Below are 27341 nucleotides of genomic sequence, written 5' to 3' on the forward strand. Positions count from 1 at the left end.
TATAACTCTATCTTCTATTACCCTTGTCTTTTTTTAGGGTTGAAATTTTGTTTTATATGAAAACTACAATTTAAGGTCACACGTTTAAAAAAAAAAACAAAAAAAGAAAACTTACATTTAAAGCAGAGAGGGAGATTTTTTTTCTCTCAAAAGCAAATGCCTTAAACATTCATTATTTGCCACAGTTTTATGGTTGTTTGACAAAACCAAAAAGATTAAGTAATCATGAGGTTCTTTTAGGACTAATGAAGAAAATACGCTAGGGTATGATAAGGTTCCTGCAGACATTGACAAAGGAGTTTCATTAGCTCAAATAAGTGCCTGACATAGCACATCTCAAAAGAAATGTGCATTTTGCAAGTAAACAATATATGCTTCTTTAGAAAAGTCTGAACAGGGTATAGCGGCATCTGAAGAGAATTTGCTTACCAAGTTGTTTTATAACAACAACTAGATGTAAAACCATGTTTTTAAAAATACATTGATTGAATCCTTTATTATAACATGTGCGTATTCTTTAAACACTGATTTTGTTGTCCATGGACATTTTATTACTTCCCACAGCAGCAAAGCTCCCCACAATACTTACAGAATTCTGTATTTTCATGAGATTATGTGATTGAAATGGCAAGGATGTAAAGATTTAAGTGGTAGGCTATAGGAAGGTATTTTTTGTTGTTGTTGCATTGAGGGAGCAGGATTTCCCTTGAGAGAAAAAAAAAACCTCCCTGGGTTCACCTTAAAAGGCAACTACAAAACTGTCTTTATATATAAAATATAGATACAAATATTTAATATTTCATTATAGCTATTGAGGAATATACTACTTAACATAAAAACAAACAACTTCCTTAGACTAACAAACTGGAACAGAGAGTTAGAAAAGCTTAAATGCTTCTGATGGTTTAGCAAGCAGTTGTTGTAACTATTAGACAATATAAAAAAAAGAAACAGTTTTTTAATATGTTTGCTATAGAATGTAAGGAATTCATTCTAGTAAAAAAGTTCACAAAGTATCTACTGCAGAAAAAGACTTACTTATCATCTGTTGTTTGCTTTAATGCACCACCTCTCAAGTTGCAAAGACAGCATTCCTAAAGGGGAAAAAGGCAAATTAATGAGTAACACATAAATAATCACAAGTGCAGTATGCTATCAGCATGTAGTGCATTAAATAGCAAATCTGAAATCAATAAATCATAAGCCGGCCTTGCTCTGTTCATTATATTTAGTGGGATAAAATTGTTTTCTAATGGTTCTTCTACAAAACATCAGTTTGAAGAATGCCAATAAAAAACAACTCCCTGAGCATTTAAAAACATGGTACAAATGCTGCACAATTTATCTGATATGCAATAGAACAAGCTTCCTTTATGCCAGCGAGCCCACAAATAACATCTGAGAGCCCAAAATAAAGTTATTGAGGAAGGGAATGGGTTTGTCATGCACTTCTAAAACATTTGCCTTTTAAAATGACATCGAACACTGCTGTGTTCCCTGTGCTCCAAACATAAAAAAACAAGCAAGTGCAAAATATGCCAATAGGGAAACTACTTTCTCTACCACCAAAGTGAAAGCGAAACTTAAGCATTCTAATGCCAATCCCACATATCAATCAAAATGCAGGTGGCAAGGGTGTTTCACAAGATTTCATGCAGACATATATGCTAATAAAACTGCAGGTATACTGTTGTACTACAGAGAAAGCTGTTTAACATCTTTCCTGAAATAAACATACATATGCATTTAAAAAGCAACAGTGGCACAACTACATACCGGTCCATATCCATTATAATAACGGTAATTTAAAAAAAAAAAAAAAAACTGCTGCCAAATATTTGATATAACATGGCTAGTGTAAACAGCCAGTTTGTCTCTGTAAGTGAATTTAAGTCACATTTTTCAGGAGCTAAAGTTACAAAAACTGCTCAAAGTGCTGTGTGTTTGTATTGTTTCGGCAAAAATGTTGTGTGGAAATCCCTTAGAGAACCATCAACTAGAGACTTTCTGAAAATCAGCTAACTGCAAACATTAATCTAGGCCAGAACTTGATATTTGCCATTTTAACATAGCTTCTGTCAAATGTGTACAGCAACATTCCTTGTTTCTGTAATGGCTATTGTATAACCAAAGACATTGCAGCCAAAATACTGAGTTCACTGGTCACAAGTTTTTTTTTTAGGTGAAAAATTGTAGTGAGCAAATGTTCTGCAAATCAAAATGTCCCTGGGATATATGCAGACAATGGCAAACCTCATGAAAACAGCATTAACTACTTTTAAAACGGTGCCTTTAAAGTGAAATGAAGAATAATGTGCTAGGTATTACTTTTCGCACACTGATTTTTTTCTATTGATGACTCAAAGAGTTGCATTGAGTACCATTACTTTGTCATATATTGAAAGTTTAGAATGTATTTAAAGGAGTGCTTTGAGTCAACTATGACATTTTCTGTGGTAATAGAATTATGACTGGTTGACCTTGAAGAAATACTAAAGTGAGCCTTTTGATATAAAACATGATCTGCTACCATATTTCAGATATAATGCAGATACCCATTGTGCTGCGCAACCATAGTATAGTCTCATTTCAGATTTTTTAGACTAGAATGGGACAACTGAGCAACCTATCACTGGCGACGCTGGATAGATAATTAATTCCAGAACACCTGAATTTTGAAACTTGCAAGCACAGTTTAAGTGAGTGCTGCACTAAAACACATCTCTTGACGTGAGCCTTGAAACATTCCTGGACATTTCCTCCATTCCACTTGGAACTGCCATTTTTACATACCACTTTTAATTCTGTCTCCCAGCCTAAACCTCTCTCTGTTGCAGCTCCTAACATGAAGAATTCCATCCCTATGTTTTTTAAATTTAAAAATATCCTGCTTCCCTTGCTATCCATTTCACAATAAAACTTAAATCACTAGGCTCTAAGATTAGGCAAAGGTCCTCCAATGTCATTTTTTCGGAAATTTTGCCGGTGCCACGTGCAAGTTTAGGGAGACAGCGGGAGCTTAGGGAGCTAAATGCGTGGCTAAAGTCTTGGTGTAGGAAGGAAGGGTTTGGGTTCCTAGAGCACTGGGCTGACTTTTCCTTGGGGTACAATCTATACAGTCGTGACGGATTGCACCTCAATGGAAGGGGGTCTGCTGTGCTAGGGGAGAGAATGGTTAAGAGGTTGGAGGAGTGTTTAAACTAGACAAGGGGGGGGGGGGTGAGCTAGAATTCTATGGGAAAATTAGTGTAGACGGGGTAGGGGGACTAGCAAAAGGTTGTGGGGGAGGAGTGAGGGGGGCATATAGTTTATCAGATAAGGAGCTTCCGTTACAAGGAAAGCAGTCTCATAATTGCCTTAGCTCTAATTCTCCCTTAGCTAATGTAAACATCAGAGGGAGAAGTAATAATCTCCGCTGCATGCTGGCTAATGCGCGTAGCTTGTCGGGTAAATTATGGGGAGCTGCAAGCTATTGCATGTATTGAAAATTATGATTTAATAGGTATCACTGAGACCTGGTGGGATGATAAATGCGACTGGGCTGCGAATTTAAATGGTTATACACTTTTTAGGAGGGACAGAGAGATTAAAAAGGGTGGAGGGGTTTGTCTTTACGTAAAGTCAGATTTAAAGCCATGTAATAAAGACATTACCAATGAAAACGTCGAATCTCTTTGGGTAGAAATTTCAGTAGGGCTGAAGGTCACAAAGAAAATGATCATTGGTGTATGCTATAAACCACCCCGTATAGATGAGGGGGATGAGGCCCAGCTATTGTTGCAAATGGAGGAGGCTTCAAAACTGGGTCAAGTTGTTATTATGGGGGACTTTAATTATCCGGACATTGACTGGAGTAATGGGGTGGCTAAGTCAGAAAAAGCTAGTAGGTTTGTAAATATGCTAAATGACAACTATTTATTTCAGGCGGTTCAAGAACCCACTAGGAATGACTCTATAATGAACTCATCTCTAACATTTGTGTGGGTAAGCATTTGGGGAACAGTGATGACAACATGGTCTCCTTTGAGATAATGCTGCAGAGACAGCGCTATAAGGGAGTAACTAAAACACTCAATTGTAGACGTGCAGACTTTGCCAGTATAAGGGCATCTCTGCAATGTGTCAACTGGGAAAGGCTTTTCATGGGGTTAGACACAGAAGGAAAATGGAACATCTTTAAAACATTGCTTTGTAGGTATACACAACAGTATATCCCCCTTGTAAGCAAGGAGAGGCATCGCAAAGCAAAACCTTTATGGCTGAATAAAAGTGTTATTGTAGAGGTTGGTAAGAAAAAATGTGCTTTTAGGGCATTCAAGTTAGCTGGGACAGCAGAAACTTTCATCAGGTACAAGGAAGCAAATAAAGCATGCAAAAAAGCTATCAAGCAAGCTAAAATAGAAATGGAAAGGGATATTGCAGCTAGGAGTAAAAAGAATCCTAAATTATTTTTTAATTATGTGAATAGTAAAAAAATGAAGCAAGAAGGGGTGGGAACTTTATTATCACGGGGGGTAAGTTGGTTGATGAGAATGGGGAAAAAGCTGAAATTTTGAACTCTTATTTTTCATCTGTCTATACATCTGAGGAGCCAGATAATGAAGGCTTCCCTTGTAATATGCCCAGTTCTAGTAATTTAGCTACTGACGCGTGGGTCACTCAGGAGGAAATTCAAAAGAGACTTGAACATGTAAAGGTAAACAAAGGTCCAGGGCCGGATGGGATTCATCCCAGGGTATTAAATAAGCTGAGCGCTGTGATTGCCAAACCTCTTCACTTAATTTTTCAGGATTCATTGAGGTCTGGCATGGTGCCGAGAGACTGGCGGATTGCTAATGTGGTGCCGTTAATTAAAAAGGGATCCCGTTCTCAGCCTGAAAACTATAGGCCTGTTAGTCTGACATCAGTAGTAGGAAAACTTTTGGAAGGGGTAATAAGGGATAGGGTACTTGAATACATTGCAGTTCACAATACTATTAGTTTGTGCCAGCATGGTTTTATGCGTAACAGATCTTGCCAGACTAATTTAGTCGCCTTTTATGAGGAGGTGAGCAGGAACCTTGATGCTGGAATGGCAGTTGATGTCATCTACTTGGACTTTGCTAAAGCGTTTGATACAGTACCTCACAGAAGGTTAATGATCAAGGAATATTGGCCTAGAACATAATATTTGTAATTGGATAGAGAACTGGCTGAAGGATAGATTACAAAGAGTGGTGGTAAATGGAACATTTTCTAATTGGACCAGTGTGGTTAGTGGAGTACTGCAGGGGTCAGTCCTTGGGCCTTTGCTTTTTAACTTGTTTATTAATGACCTGGAGGTGGGCATTGACAGTACGGTTTCTATTTTTGCTGATGACACAAAATTGTGCAAAACTATAAGTTCCATGCAGGATGCACTTTGGTAGAAATAATATAAACGCAAACTATCTACTGAATGGTAGTGTGTTGGGGGTATCCTTAATGGAGAAGGATCTAGGGGTTTTTGTTGATAACAAGTTGTCTAATTCCAGGCAGTGTCATTCTGTGGCTGCTAAAGAAAATAAAGTGCTGTCTTGTATAAAAAAGGGCATTGACTCAAGGGATGAGAACATAATTTTGCCCCTTTATAGGTCCCTGGTAAGGCCTCACCTTGAGTATGCGGTGCAGTTTTGGGCTCCAGTCCTTAAGAAGGATATTAATGAGCTGGAGAAAGTGCAGAGACGTGCAACTAAACTGGTAAAGGGGATGGAAGATTTAAACTATGAGGTGAGACTGTCGAGGTTGAGGTTGTTTTCTCTGGAAAAGAGGCGCTTGCGAGGGGACATGATTACTCTGTACAAGTACATTAGAGGGGATTATAGGCAGTTGGGGGATGTTCTTTTTTCCCATAAAAACAATCAACGCACCAGAGGTCACCCCTTTAGATTAGAGGAACGGAGCTTCCATTTGAAGCAGCGTAGGTGGTTTTTCACAGTGAGGGCAGTGACGTTGTGGAATGCCCTTCCTAGTGATGTGGTAATGGCAGATTCTGTTAATGCCTTTAAGAGGGGCCTGGATGAGTTCTTGATCAATCAGAATATCCAAGGCTATTGTGATACTAATATCTACAGTTAGTACTAGTGGTTGTATTTATAGTTTATGTATGTGAGTGTATAGATTGGTAGGTGTGGTCTAGGTGTGCTGGGTTTACTTGGATGGGTTGAACTTGATGGACACTAGTCTTTTTTCAACCCTATGTAACTATGTAACTATGTAACTAGAATGGTATCTTATTTAACATTACCACTTATAAGGCAACATTTTCTTGAAAGTCAGGAATGTTAAAGGAACAGTAACACCAAAAAATGTATATATTTTAAAGAAATTAAACTACAATGTACTGCTGCCCTGCACTGGTAAAAGTTTTGTGTTTGCTTCAGAAACATTACTAGAGTTTATATAAACCCTGGTGTGTACCCATGGGGGCAGCCATTCAAAAGAATGAAAGGCACAGGTTATACAGCAGCTAACAGATAAACCCTGTAGAATACAATGATGTCTTATCTGTTATCTGCTGTGTAACCTGTGCCTTTTCTCCTTTTTTCCAGCTTTAATGGCTGCCCCCATGGCTACACAGCAGCTTATTTATATAAACTATAGTAGTGTTCCTGAAGAAAACATCCCAGTTTTACCAGTGCAGGGCCACAGTATGTTATATTTCCATTACTTTAAAACACTTTCATTTTTTGGTGTTACTTTTTAACAGACTGACAAATTTATCATGGTACCTTAAAAGCGGCATAAATATTCAAGCTATTCAAGGCTTATATGCACAATCAATTGCCCTAGTGAAATCCACAGGATTAACCTCTGGTCAATTTGTCATTAATAATGGTACAAGACGGGGTTGTCCCTTATCGCCTTTATTGTTTGTCTTGAGCATCGAGCCCTTAGCAGCTAGGATAAGAAACAACCCTGACATACACGGAGTACAGCTAAGAGACAAAAACTTTAAAATATGTCTTTATGCAGATGATGTTTTGTTTACATTGACGCACCCGTTTACATCTCTTCCAAACTTACATCAAGAACTGAACCTATATGGACTATACTCAGGATATAAGATTAATAGTGATAAAAATGTACAAAAAAAGTACTTCCCTTAAATTTATCTCCTATCACCCTAAAACTGAATTATGATTATAGGTGGCAAACAGACTGTCTTAAATACCTGGGTATTTATATAACCCAAAGATACGATACCCTGTATAAAACAAACTATGTACCATTATGGAGATCTCTGACAACAGATATAAATAAATGGGGGGAAAATGAACCTTTCGTGGTTTGGTAAGATGGCCACACTCAAAATGACGACCCTGCCTTGGTTACTATATTACTTTGAGACCCTACCAGTAGCAATACCCCGGCAAGCCCTTCAAAGCTTTCAAAACCTATGCTACAGATATATATGGGGTGGAAAGAGGCAAAGGGTACGCAGACAGGTATTACAACGACAACACTCACAAGGAGGATTGGGTGTACCGGATTTCTATACCTATTATTGAGCAACGCAGATTAGACAGGCAATCCAATGGTCTTCTAAATTTGCATACACTAAATGGATGGAAATAGAGAAACTAGCCCTAGCACCGATACACCCAAGCTCACTGATATGGGCGCAGAAAATTATAACACCTGGTAAAATTGCACCTCGCACAATCTCATTCACAGTAAAGATATGGTCCAAATGTAAAAATAGACTGACCTCTCCGAACAGAACATCCCCATTAATCCCATTTCTATATAATGAGACATTTCCACTGGGTCTATATAGGCATTTTGTCCAGCTTTGGAAACACACAATAGCATTCCAACTTATTCACCTATATGACCCTAAGACAAAGAAATTTTTGGAGAAACAGGCTTTAGAAGAGAAATATGGTTTAGTAGGTTTCTGAGAATATACTTATTTCCAGCTTTGACATTACACAAAATCTCTATGTACAACGAGCGTATCCCATTCATTCGGGTGCAGGCACAAGTAGCAGGCGTAGGGCTGAATTTTCGGCAAGCGTTTTTCCGCTTGCCGAAAAAATCAGCCCTACGCCTGGTGTGGCATCAGCCTTAAGTGTGTAGGAGTCCCACTTTTTGGTTTCTGTATACATGTATCTAGGAGTTGCAGGAAAGGTGTTTGAAAATAATTATTTTTCTCCAGCATATTAGCTTAAGTTCAGTAAAACTTTTATATCTGTCCATATGTCTAGAGCAATGATTCAGACAGGTGACCGTTGGCTACAGCTTCTGTCACTTCCCAAAACAGAATGTCACTGCCTGCTCAGAGCTGTATTATTTACCCTATAAGTGCTACCTGCTTAATAATCTAAAGCACTAACATTAAAGAACCACTGTGATAACACTGAAGATAATGGCACAATGTAGGTTTACTTATAACATACAATGTGCACAGGCACAGAAAGTGTACATCACTTGGTATACAGGTAAAAAATATGCATTCAGAAGTATCTTAATACATTAGGGGCATATTTAATCAGATCTTTACTTTTGTTTTCTAACTAGTGACTGTTCTAGTCTAATTGTGGATTGGTAATTATGGGCAACATCGCCAGTGATGTTTGTCTCCAATGCCAATAAATATGCCCCTAAGAGTAAATTCAGTAAGAAAAAAAAAAAAGCTAATTCTAGAACTAATGGGCTGCATCATATCATTATAAAATGTTCTAATCTAGTATAATACCTTAGATCAGGAGACAATTCAGATAATACACTGGCACTTTAGATCAGCTCTATTAAGAACAAGTAATCTCTTGAGCCTAAAGGTCCCCATACACGGGCCGATAGTAGCTGCCGATATCGGTCCCTTGGACAGATTCGGCAGCTAATCGGCCCGTGTATGGGCAGAACTGAGCGGCCTGGCCGACCGATATCTGGCCTGAAATTGGCCAGATCTCGATTGGCCAGGTTAGAAAATCCAGTCGGATTGGGGACCGCATCGGCTCGTTGATGCGGTCCCCGAACCGACTGCCCCATGGCCGCAAATGTAATTCAATCGGATTATTTTTTTTTTTAGCTACTTGCTACCCGATATCGCCCACCCGTAGGTGGGGATATCGGGTGAAGATCCGCTCGCTTGGCGACATCGCCAAGCGAGTGGATCTTATAGTGTATGGGGGGGACCTTTACCAGTTAGTAAAGGTGGCCATACACGGGCCGATTTCAGCTGCCGATATTGGTCTTGTAGACCAATTCGCCAGCTTTATCTGCCTTTGTACGGGCAACAATAAGGGGCCTCCCCGGCCGACAATTTACCAACAACTGTAAACTTTAACAAATGTAAAGTGATCTGTAATTATTTTGAAAAATCAAATATAGGTCCTGTTTTAAATAAAGAACTGAACCACTTTTTAAAAGATAAGCAATGTCTGCTGTTGTGCCAGTCACACCTTTGACCATTATTCCTGCTGTTTGCCATTTGGGGTTAATTAGTATAGTATGAGACAAACTAATGCCTTCAACTCCAATTCCCAGGGATGTTAGTGCTAAAATGATATGTACCGCATGTTAAAGATTTTTCTGCTTCCAGAAGTCTGGTCACAGACATTATGTCAGCTAGTGCCAGGCCACAGCCTGCTGAGAATTAACTGCTGAATGCAGCTTAAAAAGTGGAAAGCTGAAACTCATAAGTTGTTAATAGATCTCCCATGTTACATTTATCCCTTGTATAAAGACTTCCTTAACTCTTTAATGTGACCATTCTGATGAAGAAAGAGGCTGAAACAAACTAAATGCACATCTACAAGATCCAAACTGATAATGGAAAAATATTTTTTTAAAAATTCTGCAGTATAATAATTAGAAATGCACCAATTCCAGGATTTGGTTCAAGATTTGGCATTTTTCTGCAGGATTCAGGCGAATCCACGCTCCTTGTAGAACTGAATGTCAATCCTTAAAATTACGTGACTTTTTGTCACAAACACGGAAGCTGAAAATCTTTCAGAGAGTAACAGAGCTCCAGAAATGTAGAATTTATGTTGCTGCATTTTATATAAAGAAGAGCTAAACATAATTACAGACAACAGGGCCCCTGCATAGACTATCTGCTGCATCCAGGTTACAAAGAAAGATCCTGTCCTCCCCACTAAGGACTTGGCTTGGAAGCCAACACTTTTGCTTCTTTACAGCAGTTCTCTGATCGCCAACAAGGAGCACGCACAATGGAAACCAGGACCTGATCTGCTTTTAGTGTGCATGATGATGTTCAATGATCAGGGACCAAACGTAAAGCACCCAAAAAAATCGGCCACTAACCCCACTTCACAGTTTACCTATGGGCAACGTTTTTGGGAGCCTGGTTGCAGAAGTTGGGGAGCAAGGCCTATGTAGGTGCCCCATGGTCTGTAAATGAATATTAATATATTTTTGTCAGAGCATACACTCAAGGGTCAAAACAAAAGGGGGTTCTTATAATGTCAACTTTAAGCACTATCTTTATATATTTTGCAGCATTAATCTCATACCCCATAGAAGCTTACAATCTAAGGTCCCTATCATTTTAAACACACACACTATGACCAGTTTAGTCAAAAGTCAATTCACCTGCATGTATGGTTTTGGAGTGTGGGAGGAAACCCACACAGACAAGGGGAGACCATACTTTAGGCTGAGGCACATGGAGCATTGGTTTTACTGCTATTAGCCTGCATTTTTTGTTTTGCAGGCTGAGAGAAGTGGATCCACTGCCTTACATACCCCAGAAAAAATGCACTTACAAGCTTTCACCTCCCCATGACTGAGCCCAGTGGGGATATGCCTTAAAATGCGTGTTTTTGCCCGATCCCCACTAAGCTCCACTTCGTGCAGCAAAGCAGAGGTGGAAGTTGTACTTGTCATTGCAGTTTTACTGAGGTGCACAAAGAAGCAGATCCGCATCTCAGCCTGCAAAAAAAAAAAAAAAATCAGAGCTTAGAGCAGTGGAGCCAACACTCTGTATGCCCTCAGCTTTACTTTTATAAAAATGTAGAACTCCAGTGAAATGCTGGAAATAAAATTTTGAAAAATCAATGAACTTTAAGCAACTTTTCATTGTACATCAATTATAAACACATGCAGCTGAATGCAGTTGCTATATAAAGCAGCATTGGTCTGTCCCTTGCTGTTCTTTTCACTGCTGGCTCTCAATATATGTAACATTGAAACAATTGGTCTGCTCCAGCCAAGACTCAAATTTCCACAGTGTCTTACATACCGTATATACTCGAGTATAAGCCGAGTTTTTCAGCCCTAAAAATGAGCTGAAAAAGTAACCCTCGGCTATATTCGCGCATATACTAGCATATATACGGTAGATCGAGTTGCTCGTGCCGCCGCGCATGCGCGCGGCATCCTAAGCGACGCATTGCTGCTTACGATGCTGCGCTAACTACCGAACTGGGTAGACAGGATCCTGGGGGCAAAGCCAGCCGCTCTCACACAGCTTACGATGCCACGCGCATTCACGGAAGATATGGGGAACTACCGAACAGGCACATGTGGTCTCCCATAAAGGGGCTACACTTTATTTTTTCATGTAGGGATAAAGTAGGATGAAGGTCTCTGACAGAATTTCAATCCCTACAGGCAAATCAATTACTGGACCAGGAAGAATTAACTGCTCTCACTAAGAATTAGTTGTCAGGCCAAGGTCTTCGGTAAATAATGCCTTGTCATAATATCTACTGATGGTTTAAATAGGATTTCTATCCAGTCGATAGGCTGGGGATGCTAAGCAGCACATGATTTCCCTCTCAAGCCCTGATCAGTAAAGCCTACAAAGTGTTGCTTGGGACAGATTACAAAGTCTTTGAAAGTCGTCAAGGCTGTCACATTGTAAAATTAATTAATAACTGGCTCCTGTTAACAGAAGAATACATTTAAAAGTGACACTGTTCTCAAATAAAGAAATAAAATGGAGAAAAAGCTGCATAAATATAATTTTTTTTGCTACACCCTACCAAAAGGGTAGTTTATCTAAAAATGTAACTTTCCTTAGGGTGTAGATATCATCTAAGGCAATTAGCCTTTGATAGGTTTTAGTTTGAAATATTTACTTTTTTGTTCTGCAGCTCATAGTCAATTCATAGTTGCTGGGGTCAGTGACCCTCAACAACCATATGTTTTCAACTGCAGGCTGGAATTTAAGAAGGACGCTAATACAGGTATGGGATCTGTTATCCAGAACTCAGTCTGTATAACAGTCTGTATATATCATATGCGTGCGCGCTGCATCGTAAGCGACGCATTGTTGTACCAATAAGAAATGCCACAGTATGCTCTGAGCTTTCAGAAGGAGCCAGCGCTACACATTATAACTGCTTTGAGGTAACCTATTGTTTCTCCTACTCCCATGAAACTGGGGCAGTCGGCTTATACTCCAGTCAATAAGTTTTTCCAGTTTTCTTAGGTAAAATTAGGTACCTCGGCTTATATTCGGATCGGCTTATACTCGAGTATATACGGTACTTGTTTTATACTTCAATTTAACAAGTATGTTAATCCCAGAACATGCAAGCCATTTACTTGGCTGGAGAGCTGGCTCTCACTGTACTGTACTTGGGACTTATAGCGCATGGCATTGCAACGGACAGATAATGCTTTTAGCAGCACTTACATTTACAAATAATTTTGAAATCATTTAAACTTATTTTAATCAAAGAAGAACCTATATCCCCTGAACACTGCATGTTAATATAACCATACTGCACATGAAACAATCCATATCTGAAACACTGTTTTATACATAAAGACTTTTGATGAAGAATATTTTATGGACTATTCCATAATGAAGCACTGCTATTTAAGTACAGGTGTGTATGTTCCCAAGGATTTTCAATATGGGATTTTCAAATAAGTCTAACTCCTGGGCTTTATAAGAAACTATGTTCTTCTCAAAAACAAATCCTCCTAAACACAATTTAAAGTCACATGTGATAGAATTCCTCAGTAGAATACTGTGATACCTTTTATATGTGCAGCTGATCCAGTACAAGAGAACTCAGCAGACCTCCTGGCCGTGGGGGTTAGGATGCGGGTTAGTCAGCGCACACACAAAATTGTGTGTGACCCATGATTTTGCTTGTATTCGGAGTCACTCACAATTTCATGCAGGGTGTCCAGAATATATTTTTGCAGAGGTATTTATACCTCTGACAGAACTGCATTTTTAAAAATACAGCTTTAATATATGGAATATACATGAAATAGGAATCATTTTGCTGTTTTTTTTTTATACAAACAACTTAATTTGTATGAACATACACATTTTTAGCTTCGATAAGAAACATTCTCAGAATAGTGAGTATATATCTACATACAGTCTGATAATACATGCAATTTAAGAAAAAGACAATTTTGTTGTAGTGCTCAAGAATTCTCTTAGTAATAATCCTAGGTTTTTAGTTCCTGGTTGTCGAATATCGCCTCTTTTATGTTACACTGTCATGCTCAGCGGCTAAAAATAAATGATGCAACTTACTGCTGTCCAAACTCCAATTCTACATCGAGCACACATCCATCCATCATGAATTTCATGGGAAGGAACACCATAACAACCTATAATGAGAGAACTCAGTTAATTAATTAATTCTGCCCCTTTTGGTCTCAGAATCTTCCAGAAACTCAGTGGCGTATAGAGACGAAATAAAAAAAACTTAGGAGGAAAATAACAAGTGTCCTTGACATTTTCAGAAACACATCACATTCATTTTTAGTTTTTTAGCTTCTATGAGAAAAATTAAATATATGTGTCATAACACGGCTGTTATTTTGCTGTTTCTAAATGCGTCAATACACAAAATGACTTTATGCTGATCAAGCCCATGCACACATGGAAGTGAGAGGAAATGCCCCATTCACCCACTGAAAAGCGCAAAACAGTAAGATGATAGCATTGTCTGTTATAATTAACCCATATGCACAAATGGCTTGACAGTGAGTTAAAAAACAGCCCTTAAAAGATTCACAGGACAAATTAAAAAGATGATTTTAACTTACTAGAATGAACCTGGACACAACACTTTGCGCATGTAACTAACAGACTCCTGTCATCCTCTTTAATTAAGTTTTTTGGGGGTGAATGTTGTTTTTTGCCTTTCCTGCTTTTAAAGCACATCTCTGGGATCAGACACTGTGTTTCTGAGTGAGATGAAATTATACCATTTGATAGGTCATCCCAGTGAGCCTGAATCTCATCGTTGTAGGTTTCAGACTGTAACAAAAAAACAAAATCTATGATAAAAAAAATTCATATATGAATATATACACATAAATACATACACAGTAATCTAAGCTGTATACACATGCTCATAGTGTTAGTACTGGAAAGAAGGGATCTGCACAGGAGACTGGGCAGGCAGACATATGGCAGATAACCCATCAACACATAGAGGCACATTTACTCATCCACGAACGCTCCGAGCGGTCGTTCGATCGGTCTAATCGTATTTTCCGCGACTTTTTCATATTTTTAGTGCGAAAAAATCGGATCGATTTTGACGCTGTTTACAATCGTTCGGTAAGAAAATTTCGTGACTTTCGGATCGCCAATACGATTTTTTCGTATAGTTTAGCTGTAAGGGCACACTGTCGCTACAGTAGCAATTTATAAAATAAATTATCATCATAGCTAATGTCCCACAGAACGAGTTAGTCGCCCGCAACTAACCTCTCCGATATGCTTTTCTACCAGTAACAAAAGGAGTTGCCAGTGGAAAGGCTCTGGCTTACTGAAGTTGTCTGCAGGAGGAAACTTTGCGCAATTTCAGAAAGCTGAATCAATGCATAGGCCCAGGGTCGGACAGGGTCTATCGGGGCTTCTGCCTCAGCAGCCCCTGCACCGCCAATGGCCCATGCTGCCTTCAAACCCCCCCCAGAGGCCCTCAACACCCTCCGACCCCCTCCCCCGGAAGCTCCTAAAAGAAACTTATCTGCTGCGTGTCGGGGGAGAGAGACGGCAGATCTGGGGGGGTCTCGGATCTGGGCCACAGCCCACTGGGTTTTTTCCTAGTACCCCTGAGTCCGATGCTGCATAGGCCTTTCCACCGGTGACTCCCATTTCAGATCAGTTAGTCACCTGCAGTAGCGGAGATCTATTGCGGGCAGTTAACTCTCTCCATGGGACATTAGCCTTATGAAATGATCAGTTTAAACCAAAAATTTCTTGCACAGACAATTTTCTGATCCACCAAGGCAATCTAGGAACTGATTGTTACACATCCTGTAAAAACCATTTGAGACTTATGTAATAACACTGGGCAGTGCAGTAACCCAGAGCAATCTCACATTCTGCACAAATCTGTCACAGTGCAGTTTGTATATTATATATGTAATACAATAATGCAATAAAATATTACAATACAATAATATGGTGTCCATATCCCAGTACATTTATACAGACCATGCAGAAATGCTGACCCTCATGTTCTTAGTTCTCTGTTACTACATATATTTATTGCTTACCTTGTTATAAGGCAAGAAGAGAGTGCATATGGCACAGTGTGGCTTCCTTCCTGAAACTGATTCATTGTATGCTTTTTCAGCAGCAAAGCTTTGAGACTTAGTCTGCCAGAGGTAAAAAAGTGGTTTTGCCCATAATTCTGTTTCTGCAACATCATTATCCATACAAGGACTTTCAGACAATTCTATAAAATAAAAAAATAAAGTAAGGCTACATCTTTTCAATTTCTAACTGTGTAAAAAATGGTTAGTCTTCTGAAAAATATGCTCTGCAAAGAAACTCCCACTTTTCCATACATACTTATTAAGTATAAAGAAATCAAGGGTTTGTTTGTTCTTAAATACTTGTTAGAAAATTGGATCTGCATCTAGTGCAACAACAGAACTGGACACACATGCAGACTTTTGGGAACTTTAAGAAGCTGGATCCATTTTTCAAGCAGAAAGTGAATACAACTGCAGAAGGCCCATAGAATACATGGGCACTTTTTCTCTACACAAAAAACTGTGCAGGTAGCATATATTTATTTTAACTTTAAACTTGAACATATTTGATTTCCAGCGCCAACCATGCCATTAATAATATTCATCCGGTAAATTTATTTGTATATTGAAAACAGAATGTAACCCACTTTTACCTGCATACCCTCAAGGCATGCATAGATTACAATGATATGGATCACAGTCTGTAACTTTTTTTCTATGAGAGTTATTTAAATGCAAGCTGAGCTATGTGAGACAGAACTACTGGGCTGAGATTATAAATGTAAGGTATCCTCAAATAAATTACATCCTAAAAATGCTTATATTAGCTATGTGACGGATGAGCAGAAGAATCACACTGAGTAAATTAATTGCGAATCCTGTGGTAAACAGAATTGAAATTTGTGCTGAAGATAATGAAATTGCATGCCTATTTCTCCCAAGTGTTTCTCTTAGGCTTAAAGATCCTATAGTATATTCCAGAAAACTGTGCGTGGTGATTGTGCTATGAGTGAAAATTACCATCACGCCTACAACTTCTGACTCAAATTTGTCTCATGGCACCAACTAAAGGCTCTCTCATTATAACTGTGACATATTAAAGAAATTAGAGTACACCATATTATAAATAGCCATTGTAACATTCTTCATATACTGCGCTAAGTACAAGTATTTAATACCGCTGAAAGGAAACCTAAACCGTCAAAAAATGTATTTCAACTGTATTAACCCTCTAAATGCCAAGTATGTAAGCTATACATGCTGGTAGAAAAAGCCTGTCAAGCACGTACATTATTTGCACGCTTAAACATACTAACATACATTTACACACACATACAGCACACAATTTAACATACTTTTTGCTTTTCTCATTTTGCACACTTATAGACCCTCATTTACACACACAGTCACACAACTTTTAGATGTATACACAAACTTTTCTTTTGTTTTTAACTTATTCATCTTACCCCTTTTGTCTTCTGTTTTCCCCCTAAAATCTGTTTATTGTGTGACTATTGGATCAGGTATTCTGGCCACTAATTATGCTGCTGTGTGACTTATTTTGTTATTTTATTGGTTTGCATAATTTTTGTAGTTTATTGCATTTTTATGTGTATAATGGGCATCAAACTATGCAGTAGCCCACTGGCAGTCATATATGGGGTGAGCTTCTTTTGTATGTAAGAAATTGTTTGAGCTGCGCCACATTGTAACATTTTCAGAGGATTTTTTAAGAAATGTCATAAAAAACGCTAATTTATTAAAGCTTTGCAGATTGGTACTTTGGTGTAGAAAGGAGTCTTTACCTATGCTGGATTTTTCAGAATGTGTACTTTCCAAAAATATATGGTTTTCAGGGGTCACCCTACCTTTTTGCAGTTTTTGCCCCACATAAAACGGTTTGTTTATGAATTAGGTAAATGTAAGACATGAAATTAGTGTGCACAAGGGATATTTTGGCATCTGTAAGTGCCATGTGCTTTGATAATCCTATGTACAGTGGGCATTAAACAGTTCAGTAGACCTCTGGTGTTCATAGTTATGGTGTTTTACATAACTACATAATGACCGGTAGAAAATAAGATGCTGCAAAGTGGAAGATCTGAGGTGATTTTTGGAAATGTCATTAAAATCGTTAACTTTAGGAATGCTTTGGGGTTTGGTACTTTGGAGTAGAAAGACGTGTACGCATTTTGAATTTGAAACATAAGGCTTTCTGGGGATAAGCATAATTTTTTGTAGCTTTATCCCACATAAAATTATGTAAATTTGTTGATTTTGCAAAAGCTGTTGACAGAAATGATAGATCATATAGAAGTATTATGATATATATTCCACATACTTAGGTAAACCTATGCACATTGGGCATCAAACTGTTTAGTGGACCCATGGCATTCATATTTAGGATGTTTTTACCGAATAACTTACTATAACTATAGACTGGAAGCTTTAAAGCTATTTTAAAAAAAAAAAATCACACATTTTTTACAAAAACGAATAAATTTAGGAAAGCATTGCAACTTGGTAGTTTGGAGTAGACAGACAGTTTTACCTATTCTGGATTCCCCAGCATCTCCTCTTTCCAAAAATGTACAGTTTTTTGGGATAAACCTTCTTTTAATGGAATTTTGGGCCTTGAAATCTAAAGTATGAAGCTTTCTGGAGAAGTGCTTTGGAAAGCTGGTAATGTACTGCTGGAAGTTTTTGACCTATACAAGTGAGGAATCTCCATAAAACTATAAGTATTTGCTATTTAGGCATTCAGAAGACATGGGACCTTCCAAATCAATTGAATTTTCGTGCATAAAATAATAAATATAAATAATACGTTTTTCGCTTTTTTTGCCATTTAAAAAACCCTATATCTAGTTAAAGAAGTCGAATTATATAAAAATTCAAACACATTCTGGCAATAAAAGTTCTGCCGTGACCAAATCATCTGGCAGTGAAAGGGTTAGATAATGTCCATAGATGCAAAACTGAAACATACAGTTGGATATACATTGGCAAGAAATACTTGTAAGTACCCCAATAAATGGCCAAATAAGGCTGATTCCAAATCACTTGGTTCATCTAGACCAGTGTTCCCCAACCAGTGGCTTGTGAGCAACTTGTTGCTCACCAACCCCTTGGATGTTGCTCCCAGTGGCCTCAAAGCAGGTGCTCATTTTTTAATTTCTGCTAAGGAGGTAGGTTTTGGTTGCATAAAAACTAAGTATAATGGGTTTTTTTTTTGTATGCTTGTAGTTAATTTTGCCAGACCAGTCGCACTTCCATTGTATTTGTATACTCTATTTAGCCTTGAAGTGCTCCCACAACCCCCTTCTGTGTATCTATTGTGAGTTATTCTCACATTGTGCAATCTTTGAAAATGCATAAATGGAAGTTGCTTTATTTTTAATCAAAACATGACTAAACACAAATGACGTACCTCCATCACTGACATCTTCCTTAATAACCATCATTGAAGACCCGCATGGAGGATTGCTTAGTGGAAGTCTTCTGCTCTTTGTGGTCTGTTTCTGCTTCCCACTCTTTTCTCCCAAATGTGTAGCCTGTTAATATCAAATTTCAATTGGGTTTGAGACAATCACATGCCACCTTGACTACTGAGAGTCAGTGTAAAAGGGATTAGTGAGATTCTACTGCCAGTAAATCCTTCAATTAATTCCCCCATATCTATTCTAAGATACAGACCTCAGATGTGGAAGAATTTTAGCTGGCCTGCATTAGGGCTGTGACACACGGGGCGATTAGCCGCGTCGCAACAAAACTCCCTTGTCGCGGGCGACTAATCTCCCCGAAATGCCATCCCACTGGCTAGAATGTAAATTGCCGGCGAGATGGCATACGCTGCGGCGCAATTTGCCAAAGTCGCCCTTATGCCTTTAACCTGTCAGCAAAAGTCTCTAAGTAGCGGCAGTACAAATCTCCTAGAATACTTTGTATATTTATACACACACTTCAGTTATCTTAATTATCCTAAAAATAATTTATTTAGCAATTTTTTAGAGTGAAAAAAAACCCAGGGAGAACTAGTATAGTTATAAAAAATCTCCAACAGAATATTTGTGGTTGAGTGCAAAAAAAAAAACATTGCATACAAACAAAAAACAGATAGTTCCTCTCTTTTTTAATAGACTGAAAATTGTGACTGAATTGTAATAAACTGGGTTAAATTTCAATTTTCTTAACAATTTTGCTGCTTGACAATTTTCATTAACTTCTATAGAAACCCAGCAGTGTTTACTGGCCAAGTTTCCTTATGCAATTTCTTTCTTTAATAAATTGCTATCTTGATTGTGTTTTTCTCCACATTCTTTCTTAAATCAGAGATATGAATTCTCAAATATTCATAAATCTGCCGTAAGTGTAATTAAAATTCAAATTTGGCACCTAATGCAAACTAGGTGGTTTGTGCCTCCTCCAAATTCAGCAAGTTTCAAGCCAGCAAAATGTTCATATTATGCTGGTGTTGTACAGAGGATCATATATGGGTTTTAGTACAAAAATGCTATTTTACTATCAGTGTGTAATCCTAGCCCAGAATATCTGTTTGAACAGTCTGTTCAAATTACCTACCGTGATGCCTGTAGAGGCAATGATCATGCAGCCCAAGCTGGCTAGACTATCCAACCATATGAATCTATGTATGGTAAAATTTAGAGGACTTCAAACAGGCTAAGTGGTCAAAAAACCGCGAATGGTGAAAAGGGTGACACCTAGAAATTTTTATTTTTTCACATACACCAGTGTGTGGCTTTAACAGTTCTCTACTAATTACATAAAAATCTCTGGAATGCAGATTCCCATAGAGTCCTGCTTAAATAAACAGTTTTCACATTGGGCTAATTTGTCATCAAAATATGTTGATGGCAAAACAATCTTAGTTACGGCTTAATTTTACTGCTTCAACTAATTAAGTATGCTTTAGGTATTGTGCTGCAAATTAAATACCCTTTCTCTGATAAACCCTAGGCCCCAGATCTTCTCTATTACAGATATCACGCATCTACTTTAGATTTCACATTAATCACTCAAAATAATAAGGGCATCTAAACAAAGACTGGAAGGCTAAACAAATCAGATGATATGGGGGGAAGGCAGTATATGATTCCTATCATTTCTTATTGTCCATCCACACAAAACAAAGGGGGTACTATTTTCCATTTCAAAGTGACTAACCTGTGAGATTTCACACAAGTTGCTTAAAAAAGATAAGGTGTAACGCAAAGTTCTAAATAAGTAATCTCTAAAGTTATTCATAAGCATACTAGTTTTGTGTGCTCGATGACGCCTGAAAGTAGTACCCTATCCTAAAAGTTTTCAGATAAAAGTCTGACTATGGATAAAACATTATATAAATATGTAGTGCGTTTATGTTTGCAGATTAAACAAGTGATCACTGTAAGTGCTCTGGCACTACAGTATAGAATCTGAAAAAGTATGGGTTAAGATTTATAACAAAAATGTACAAACATTTTTACTTTTGATATGAAGCCATAGTTTGTTCTTGAGGGCAGTACATATATGCACATGATAGCAAGCTTGTCATAGATGGTGCTCACCGTAGCCCAATGATTTATGCTGATAGTGGTTAATTTTACAAGTACAGCAGACTGGCTGTCAGAGCTGTACAATCAAATCCATCTTGCTTTATAATGATTAATGCTCTGTCCGTTTCAGTAAATGAGCAAGTATAATATCATCTCTAAAACATTAATGAGGTTAGGCTTATACTCTTATGGATCTACTAACAGCTGCTCAAAAGGACTGAAAATAAATAAAACAAAAATGATTAGTTCTTACACACTGACTGGAGATTTCAGAGACCTGTTTCTCATCATTAATCATATTAGGAATTTCTCCAGGTTCGAGGCCATTTTCAGCAATATCAAGGTCACTGGTATCTTCCTCACTGGAATTGCTAATTGTGTCGTCTTTCTCTGTACTCTCAAGTTCTGAGGGATGGTAGTCTTGTGAATTCGGGTATAATGCATTCTTCTCAGTCTCGTGCTCTGTATGTCTGCCCTCTTGGACAGCAGAAGTGGCAAAAGTGCCAGGCAATTCTTCTGAACCTGAAGAAGCCAAATTGAGTTTAGTGTCACCATGCTGTTCTTGATGTACTTCCTCCTCTTTAAGACTGGATCCCGACCCTGCTGACCACAAAATTAAGGCTAATTAATACACTTAAAGATGCAGTTTGCAGCATAGCTTCACAACCAACATTATTTTAGACCAGACAGTAGAGGTATAATTACGTTGTAAATAAACTGCTTTGTTTTACTGTTGTTGTTTTTAACAGGTTGAGCCTGCTTAGGAAGTCATAGTTTAAGATGTTAAAACAGTGAAAATTTACTCAAATATGTTCCAGTTTCTAGGAAATATATTAAAGTAGGGCTTCTGGGACTACTCATGTATGGTGATGAGCGAAACTATACCATTTCGCTTCAGCAAAAAAAATTGCTAAACTGCTGAAAAAATAGCAAATAATGCGAAAAATAAAGCCTACTTGTAAACATTATCTGCTATCAGTATTACCTTCCATGGTAAATTACACTTACCTTGTCCACAAAAGAGAAATACTTTGTGCTTATTAGCTCTTACATATAAACAGATGGTAACATGCTTGCTTATGCCTGCACAATAAACCATAGGCGTAAGCAAGCAATGGTTTTTGACCTTTCCTTATTTTTTTCTCTCTAAAATGGTCAATATTAAAATGAAGAAAGCCTTAATAATATTGCAGTGGTCGTTTAGTTAAGGGGAAGGCAGTATGCACTTTGCACACTTCCTTCTTCCGTTGAGGAATTACTGACGTTCCCTGCACTGTATCAGAAAAGAGGATTGTGGACTTACCAAAAAATCCTTTTCAAGTAAGCCTGGACTCTAGAGGAGGCAACACACAGCCCAATATAGGCTGCTGTCTTCATTTTTTCGGACTGAATCAGCAGCCCACTGGCCCGTTTATGGGGCTCTCCAAATGTTTGACTAATATCTGGCCAAAATTCTTCCAGTCATTCAAGCAGGTAAAAATCTTGTTAGGGTAAGGACCGCATTGGTGCATTGATGCGGTCCTCATTGAATCCTTTATTTGCCATCATTATGATCTGACCGTTTGGCCCCAGGGCCTGCCCATCTGAAGCTGGGCATATCAGGGAAAGATCCACTCTTTTGGCAAACTCTTGTTCAAAAGCATTTGTCACCTCTGTATTTAAGTGTATGGAAAAAAACCCTTACATGGTGTTGCCTCAATTCATCTATCCACAGGATCACAAAAGGCAGCATATTTCTTTTGTTAGGGTAGTATATTTAGGCCTGCTATTGTGTAGTCAACCTTTGCCGGTTTACCCTCTAATTGAGATGGAGGTAATCAAGGTTTAGTGCAATCTGAGTACTGGTCCATATTGTCAATACTAATGTCCTTGTGCTGGGGAATCTGTGGTGAGGGTACTGGTGGACCAGGCTGGCAATCAGCACAAATGTTGTCTTCATTTGTTGTCCCCTGGGGCCTTCTTGGCTCTGTAGGGGCAGGTGTATCTGTGGCAGACATACTGGAGGGTATATATTGGAAATATTATGGCAATGCCACTTATACCATATAGTAAGCCAAGATAAAATGTTGTGTAGGTTAAATTTGCCATTCGAAAAATATATTGTGTGGTACTGTACCCTATATGTGTCTTCTTTGCTGGTTATAACTTGTTTAACTGCACACAGTCATGTAAAACAGCAGCTGGTTATCACTTGATTAGCTGCACATAGCATGGTAAAACAGCAGCATCATCATCATCTTTGGAAATGACACACGTGTCTATTTCTGCTCTGCATGGTTTGAGTAGAATAGACCACTTTGTAAGCCCATATGCCTGTCACAGTTGGGTAGCTAGTCAAACTCTGAAATGCACTAATGTGTGTTGCTCAGATATAATGTTTCTGACTATACAGGGAAAATTCTTAGCCGCCCCAAATGGCAGTCATTTTGAGGCAATAAAAAAAGGTTTGCTCAGCTAACACACAGTTTGGAGGGGTACCATAACTTTCAGGAAAGTTACGGTTGCTCAGGAAACCTTAACCACCTAAAATACACCCAGGACAATAAGATGTTTTGTGCATAAAGCTGCTGAAAAACAGCCCCCTTTTAACTAAACAGGGATTGCTCATCAATATATTGCAGTTGGCCAACTGCATCAAAGTTATCCCTGGTCTGGCCAAATTACTGCAAATAAAGTAGTACTTCACCGCACAGCACAAATGTACTGACTGTATCAGTTAAACATCCTAGTCTATACTTTAATAGTTTTAATTCAAATTCTCTCACCTGAAGCCTGGATAATATTTGAGCCACTTTGATTCACATTCTCTTCTTTAATAATCTCCATACACCCACTAGGTTTTTCTTTGTCTTCTAGCTCCACTTTTACTGTAGGTTTGTTGTTGACCTTGAAGTCATCTGTAGCTTCAGTAGCTAAGATTTCTGCCCCTGCTACCACAGTTTTCTTGTCCTCCGGAGTCTTAAGCTTCTTAGAACGAGATCTAGTATGCTGAAGGCTGTAATGGAAGATACTGTTGTCAGATTAGAATGCCTGGCTAGGATAAGATAAAACATCTTCCAATATAAATGTATTTCACCTTAATAAACTAGCACAAAACTGTCATTTTCGTGTTGCTGATAGTGTTTAGAATTTATTATGTCACAGATTTGACACTGATTTTGCTACTTTGTAATCCTCTATCAAAGTTAAACAAGTTTCCATGTTAAGTTAAATGACCTTTGTTAAGTTCTTAAAGATAGAAGTTAATTTTTAATAATAGTAAATGGCAATCCTTCAAACTTTAACATAACCTCTTAAAAGGAGAAATTCATTCAAGGCATTCACTGAAGGCTGATCAGAAGTTTGTAACAATTCTGTTGATTGGCAGATGAAGGCAAATGTACAAATAAAGAATCAACACAAAGTTTAAATCCTTTATGCACAGACACTTTATGCAGTAAAGTAAACTATACTGGTGCAAACCAAATTATCTTGTAAATTAATATGCAAATACAATATTATATATGGATCATTATCCTGTTATGTATTACTTCAATATTGTCATGGACCTACTCTGTAGATGTTTTAAAATATAAACTGATAAGAAATTATCACATTTTTATTGAACTCTGTATTTGGGATTTTAAAGCAGAGTGAAGTAATGGGCTCAAGATGCACCTTGCACGCACAGGCACTCCTACACTGAATCATGAATGACGACCATGTAGGAAGTGTGGATGTGACTGTATATGTGCCACTCACGTGCATGCCCCTTAATTGTCAGAATGCAACTGACAGTAATATAATCCCCTGTCAGATACAACTGCTGAAGCTCCATTCATGAGGCACAAAGACAAAACTAGGTCCTATAAAGGAGTGTGGGGAAACAAGGCACATTGTAAGCAAAAAACTTAGCCCCAAATAGTAAATGAGCTGTGTTGTGATCTGTGGGGGGCACATATGTAATGAAAGGTTTGCTCCAGTTCTGACCACTTACAGTAAGCAGGTAGCATTTACTAATAACCTGTTTAAAAGTAAACATCGTACTGTCTGCTGTTGGTACTGCACTTAAACTTTGTGCATTTTTGTTTTGGAATTATTTATAAGGGGAGTGTATGAGAAAAGAAAGGGGCACCTAGTAAAAGCCCAGAAGGAGTGTGTTAGTTGCAATCAGGTTTCAATGTTTTAGTAAAGGATAGGATACTGAAGCAGTTAACACCCTGCAATAACAAGGTTAGGATTTCAAATAAGCCATATTAAAGACACTAAGAAAAAGTGGCCAAAGGGAGTACAAAAAAGATATAAAGTAAAATATTTGTTCATGGATATTACTGTGTATGAAATGTAGCTTTAGCTTTAAAATTAATGCAGTAAAATATTATGTTTTTATCTCAGCTGAGAGTAATAACTTCAGAAGAACCGAGAGGTTTTCTAAACGTTATACATAACAGAATTCTAATACAGAGAAGACATTCAACATGGTCAAACCTCTTGAGAGCCCCTTTCTTCCTCCGACTTCGCTTCATATTCCAGGCTATTACTTCTGGCGTTGGTCCAGTTGTTGGTTTTGTGTGATCAATTGTGCAGATATCCTTCCCTTGTTTCCATAGCTGATATCTACTTTTCTGAAATATCTTTACAAATATATCCATGGAGATTTTAACCATATCATTGCTGCAAGAACACTGTAACCACAAAAAAAAAAGAAACCAAGATGTTTATTTGGGATACTCCTTAAAGCCAGCTATAATGTATCAACTGTAACAGCTTTTGTGACAGACTTTAGTACAGCTCGGCAAGCACACTTCAGAAGGGGCATATTTATTATAGTGTGTAAGCCAACATCACCGGTGATGTTGCCCATACCAACCAATCGGCAATTAGAATTTAACCATCAACTACAAGTTAGGAAACAAAAACAAAGATCTGATAGGTTGCTACAGGCAACATCAACAGTGATGTTGGCTTACACACTATAATATATATGCCTATGTTAGACCTGAAACCATTGCTGCTGAGCAATGTATCTACTAATGTAACAGATAAAAAAAATATTAGATCATCAGCTACCAAGTGAGAGAGCTGCTCTGTAAAACGTAAGAGGGAAACATAAAATATATTCATTTTAGAAAATGGGGGGGGGGGGGGGGGTGTACTATTAATTTAACAAATAGGAAATATTCTGTTTGGGAAGGCTTGCTATATTTAAAAGGTAGCAAAATAAGGACAAATAATGATGTGCAAAGATAAAAGGTGCACAGTTTTTGCATTCCCCATGTAACAATTTTTGACATATGAAACACTCTTCATTTAATTGGAAGATTAATCTCCCCAGCTCACATCTACCAAGAAACCATAGAAATATGGGATACAGATAACTGTCTGTATCACAAAAAAATATTTGAGGAGTCACCTAAGACAACAAATGGTTGAAGAATGCTGTGAATGGAGAAAATTACCACAAATATTTCAGTAAAAATTCAATCAAATTTGACTATGAATAATTAAGTATAGTCAAAACTGGGAAGGACAACACTGTTGTAAGCCTGCTAAACTATGAAAGATAAGTTACATAGAAACATATTTAAGTTCGGTTGAAAAAAAAGACCAAAGTCCAACAATTTCAACCCTTTAAAGCAGGGGTGGACGGACTTTCTTTGGTCGTGATCGGCCGGTCCGACGCAGATTGCCGAGCACTTCCCCATCCACGGCTTGTTTGCGGTCCACCAGAAATCCATGGGGGATCGACTGGTGGATTACGATCGACGTATTGGCCGCCCCTGCTTTAAAGAAACCCCAGTGCACATATACAAATACTTAGATCAACCAATCGACACTCACATATATAAACTATATACACCAGTATCCATACTAATTTCAGATTTTAGTATCACAATAGCCTTTAATGCTTGTTCAGGAAATCATCCAAGCCACTTTTAAAAGCATTAATAAAATCTGCCATCACATTAGAGCTGGGCGGTATGACCAAAAATTTATATCACGGTATTTTTCAAAATTATATCGGTGTCACGGTATTTGACGGTATTTTTTTTTTCCATGCATGATTAGGTGTTAACCCCATTTCCTAATAAATTAGAGAATAATTACTGCAGTATTGAAAATCAGAGTCAGGCAAGCGAAGGATCGGCAACAGAAAGTCGTAAGGTAAATCAGGCAGGCTTAGTTTCCCAGGCAAGGCCGCAGACAACATAGCACAGGAGGAAGCGTTTGATAGCTTTAAATACCCCCCACGCATGTGCAGAACCGGCGCCGCCAGCGCGTTACGGACGTGCACGCTTTGACATGTACGTGCGCTTTGACGCACGCGAGACCGGCCCGCACGGGTGA

General features: G+C 38.1%; 1 protein-coding gene across 3 annotated transcripts in view; it reads right to left on the reverse strand.

Moving 5' to 3' along the window:
• Positions 1-27341, reverse strand: part of kdm4c (lysine (K)-specific demethylase 4C) — a 114658-nt gene that overhangs the window by 21755 nt on the left and 65562 nt on the right. Inside the window, exons 9-16 of one of the 3 annotated variants that reach the window (XM_018089300.2) lie at positions 25482-25678; positions 23780-24009; positions 21268-21536; positions 18890-19013; positions 15478-15659; positions 14014-14227; positions 13496-13572; positions 1039-1094 (exon numbers count right to left, since the gene is read on the reverse strand). In XM_018089300.2, the coding sequence (XP_017944789.1) occupies positions 1039-1094; positions 13496-13572; positions 14014-14227; positions 15478-15659; positions 18890-19013; positions 21268-21536; positions 23780-24009; positions 25482-25678 (1349 nt within the window). Of the gene's footprint in view, positions 1-1038; positions 1095-13495; positions 13573-14013; positions 14228-15477; positions 15660-18889; positions 19014-21267; positions 21618-23779; positions 24010-25481; positions 25679-27341 lie in introns of all 3 variants that reach the window. The other 2 variants (XM_012952712.3, XM_012952714.3) reach the window with 2 other exon arrangements.

The sequence above is a fragment of the Xenopus tropicalis genome, chromosome 1, assembly GCF_000004195.4.
Source record: "Xenopus tropicalis strain Nigerian chromosome 1, UCB_Xtro_10.0, whole genome shotgun sequence".
NCBI lineage: Eukaryota > Metazoa > Chordata > Amphibia > Anura > Pipidae > Xenopus > Xenopus tropicalis.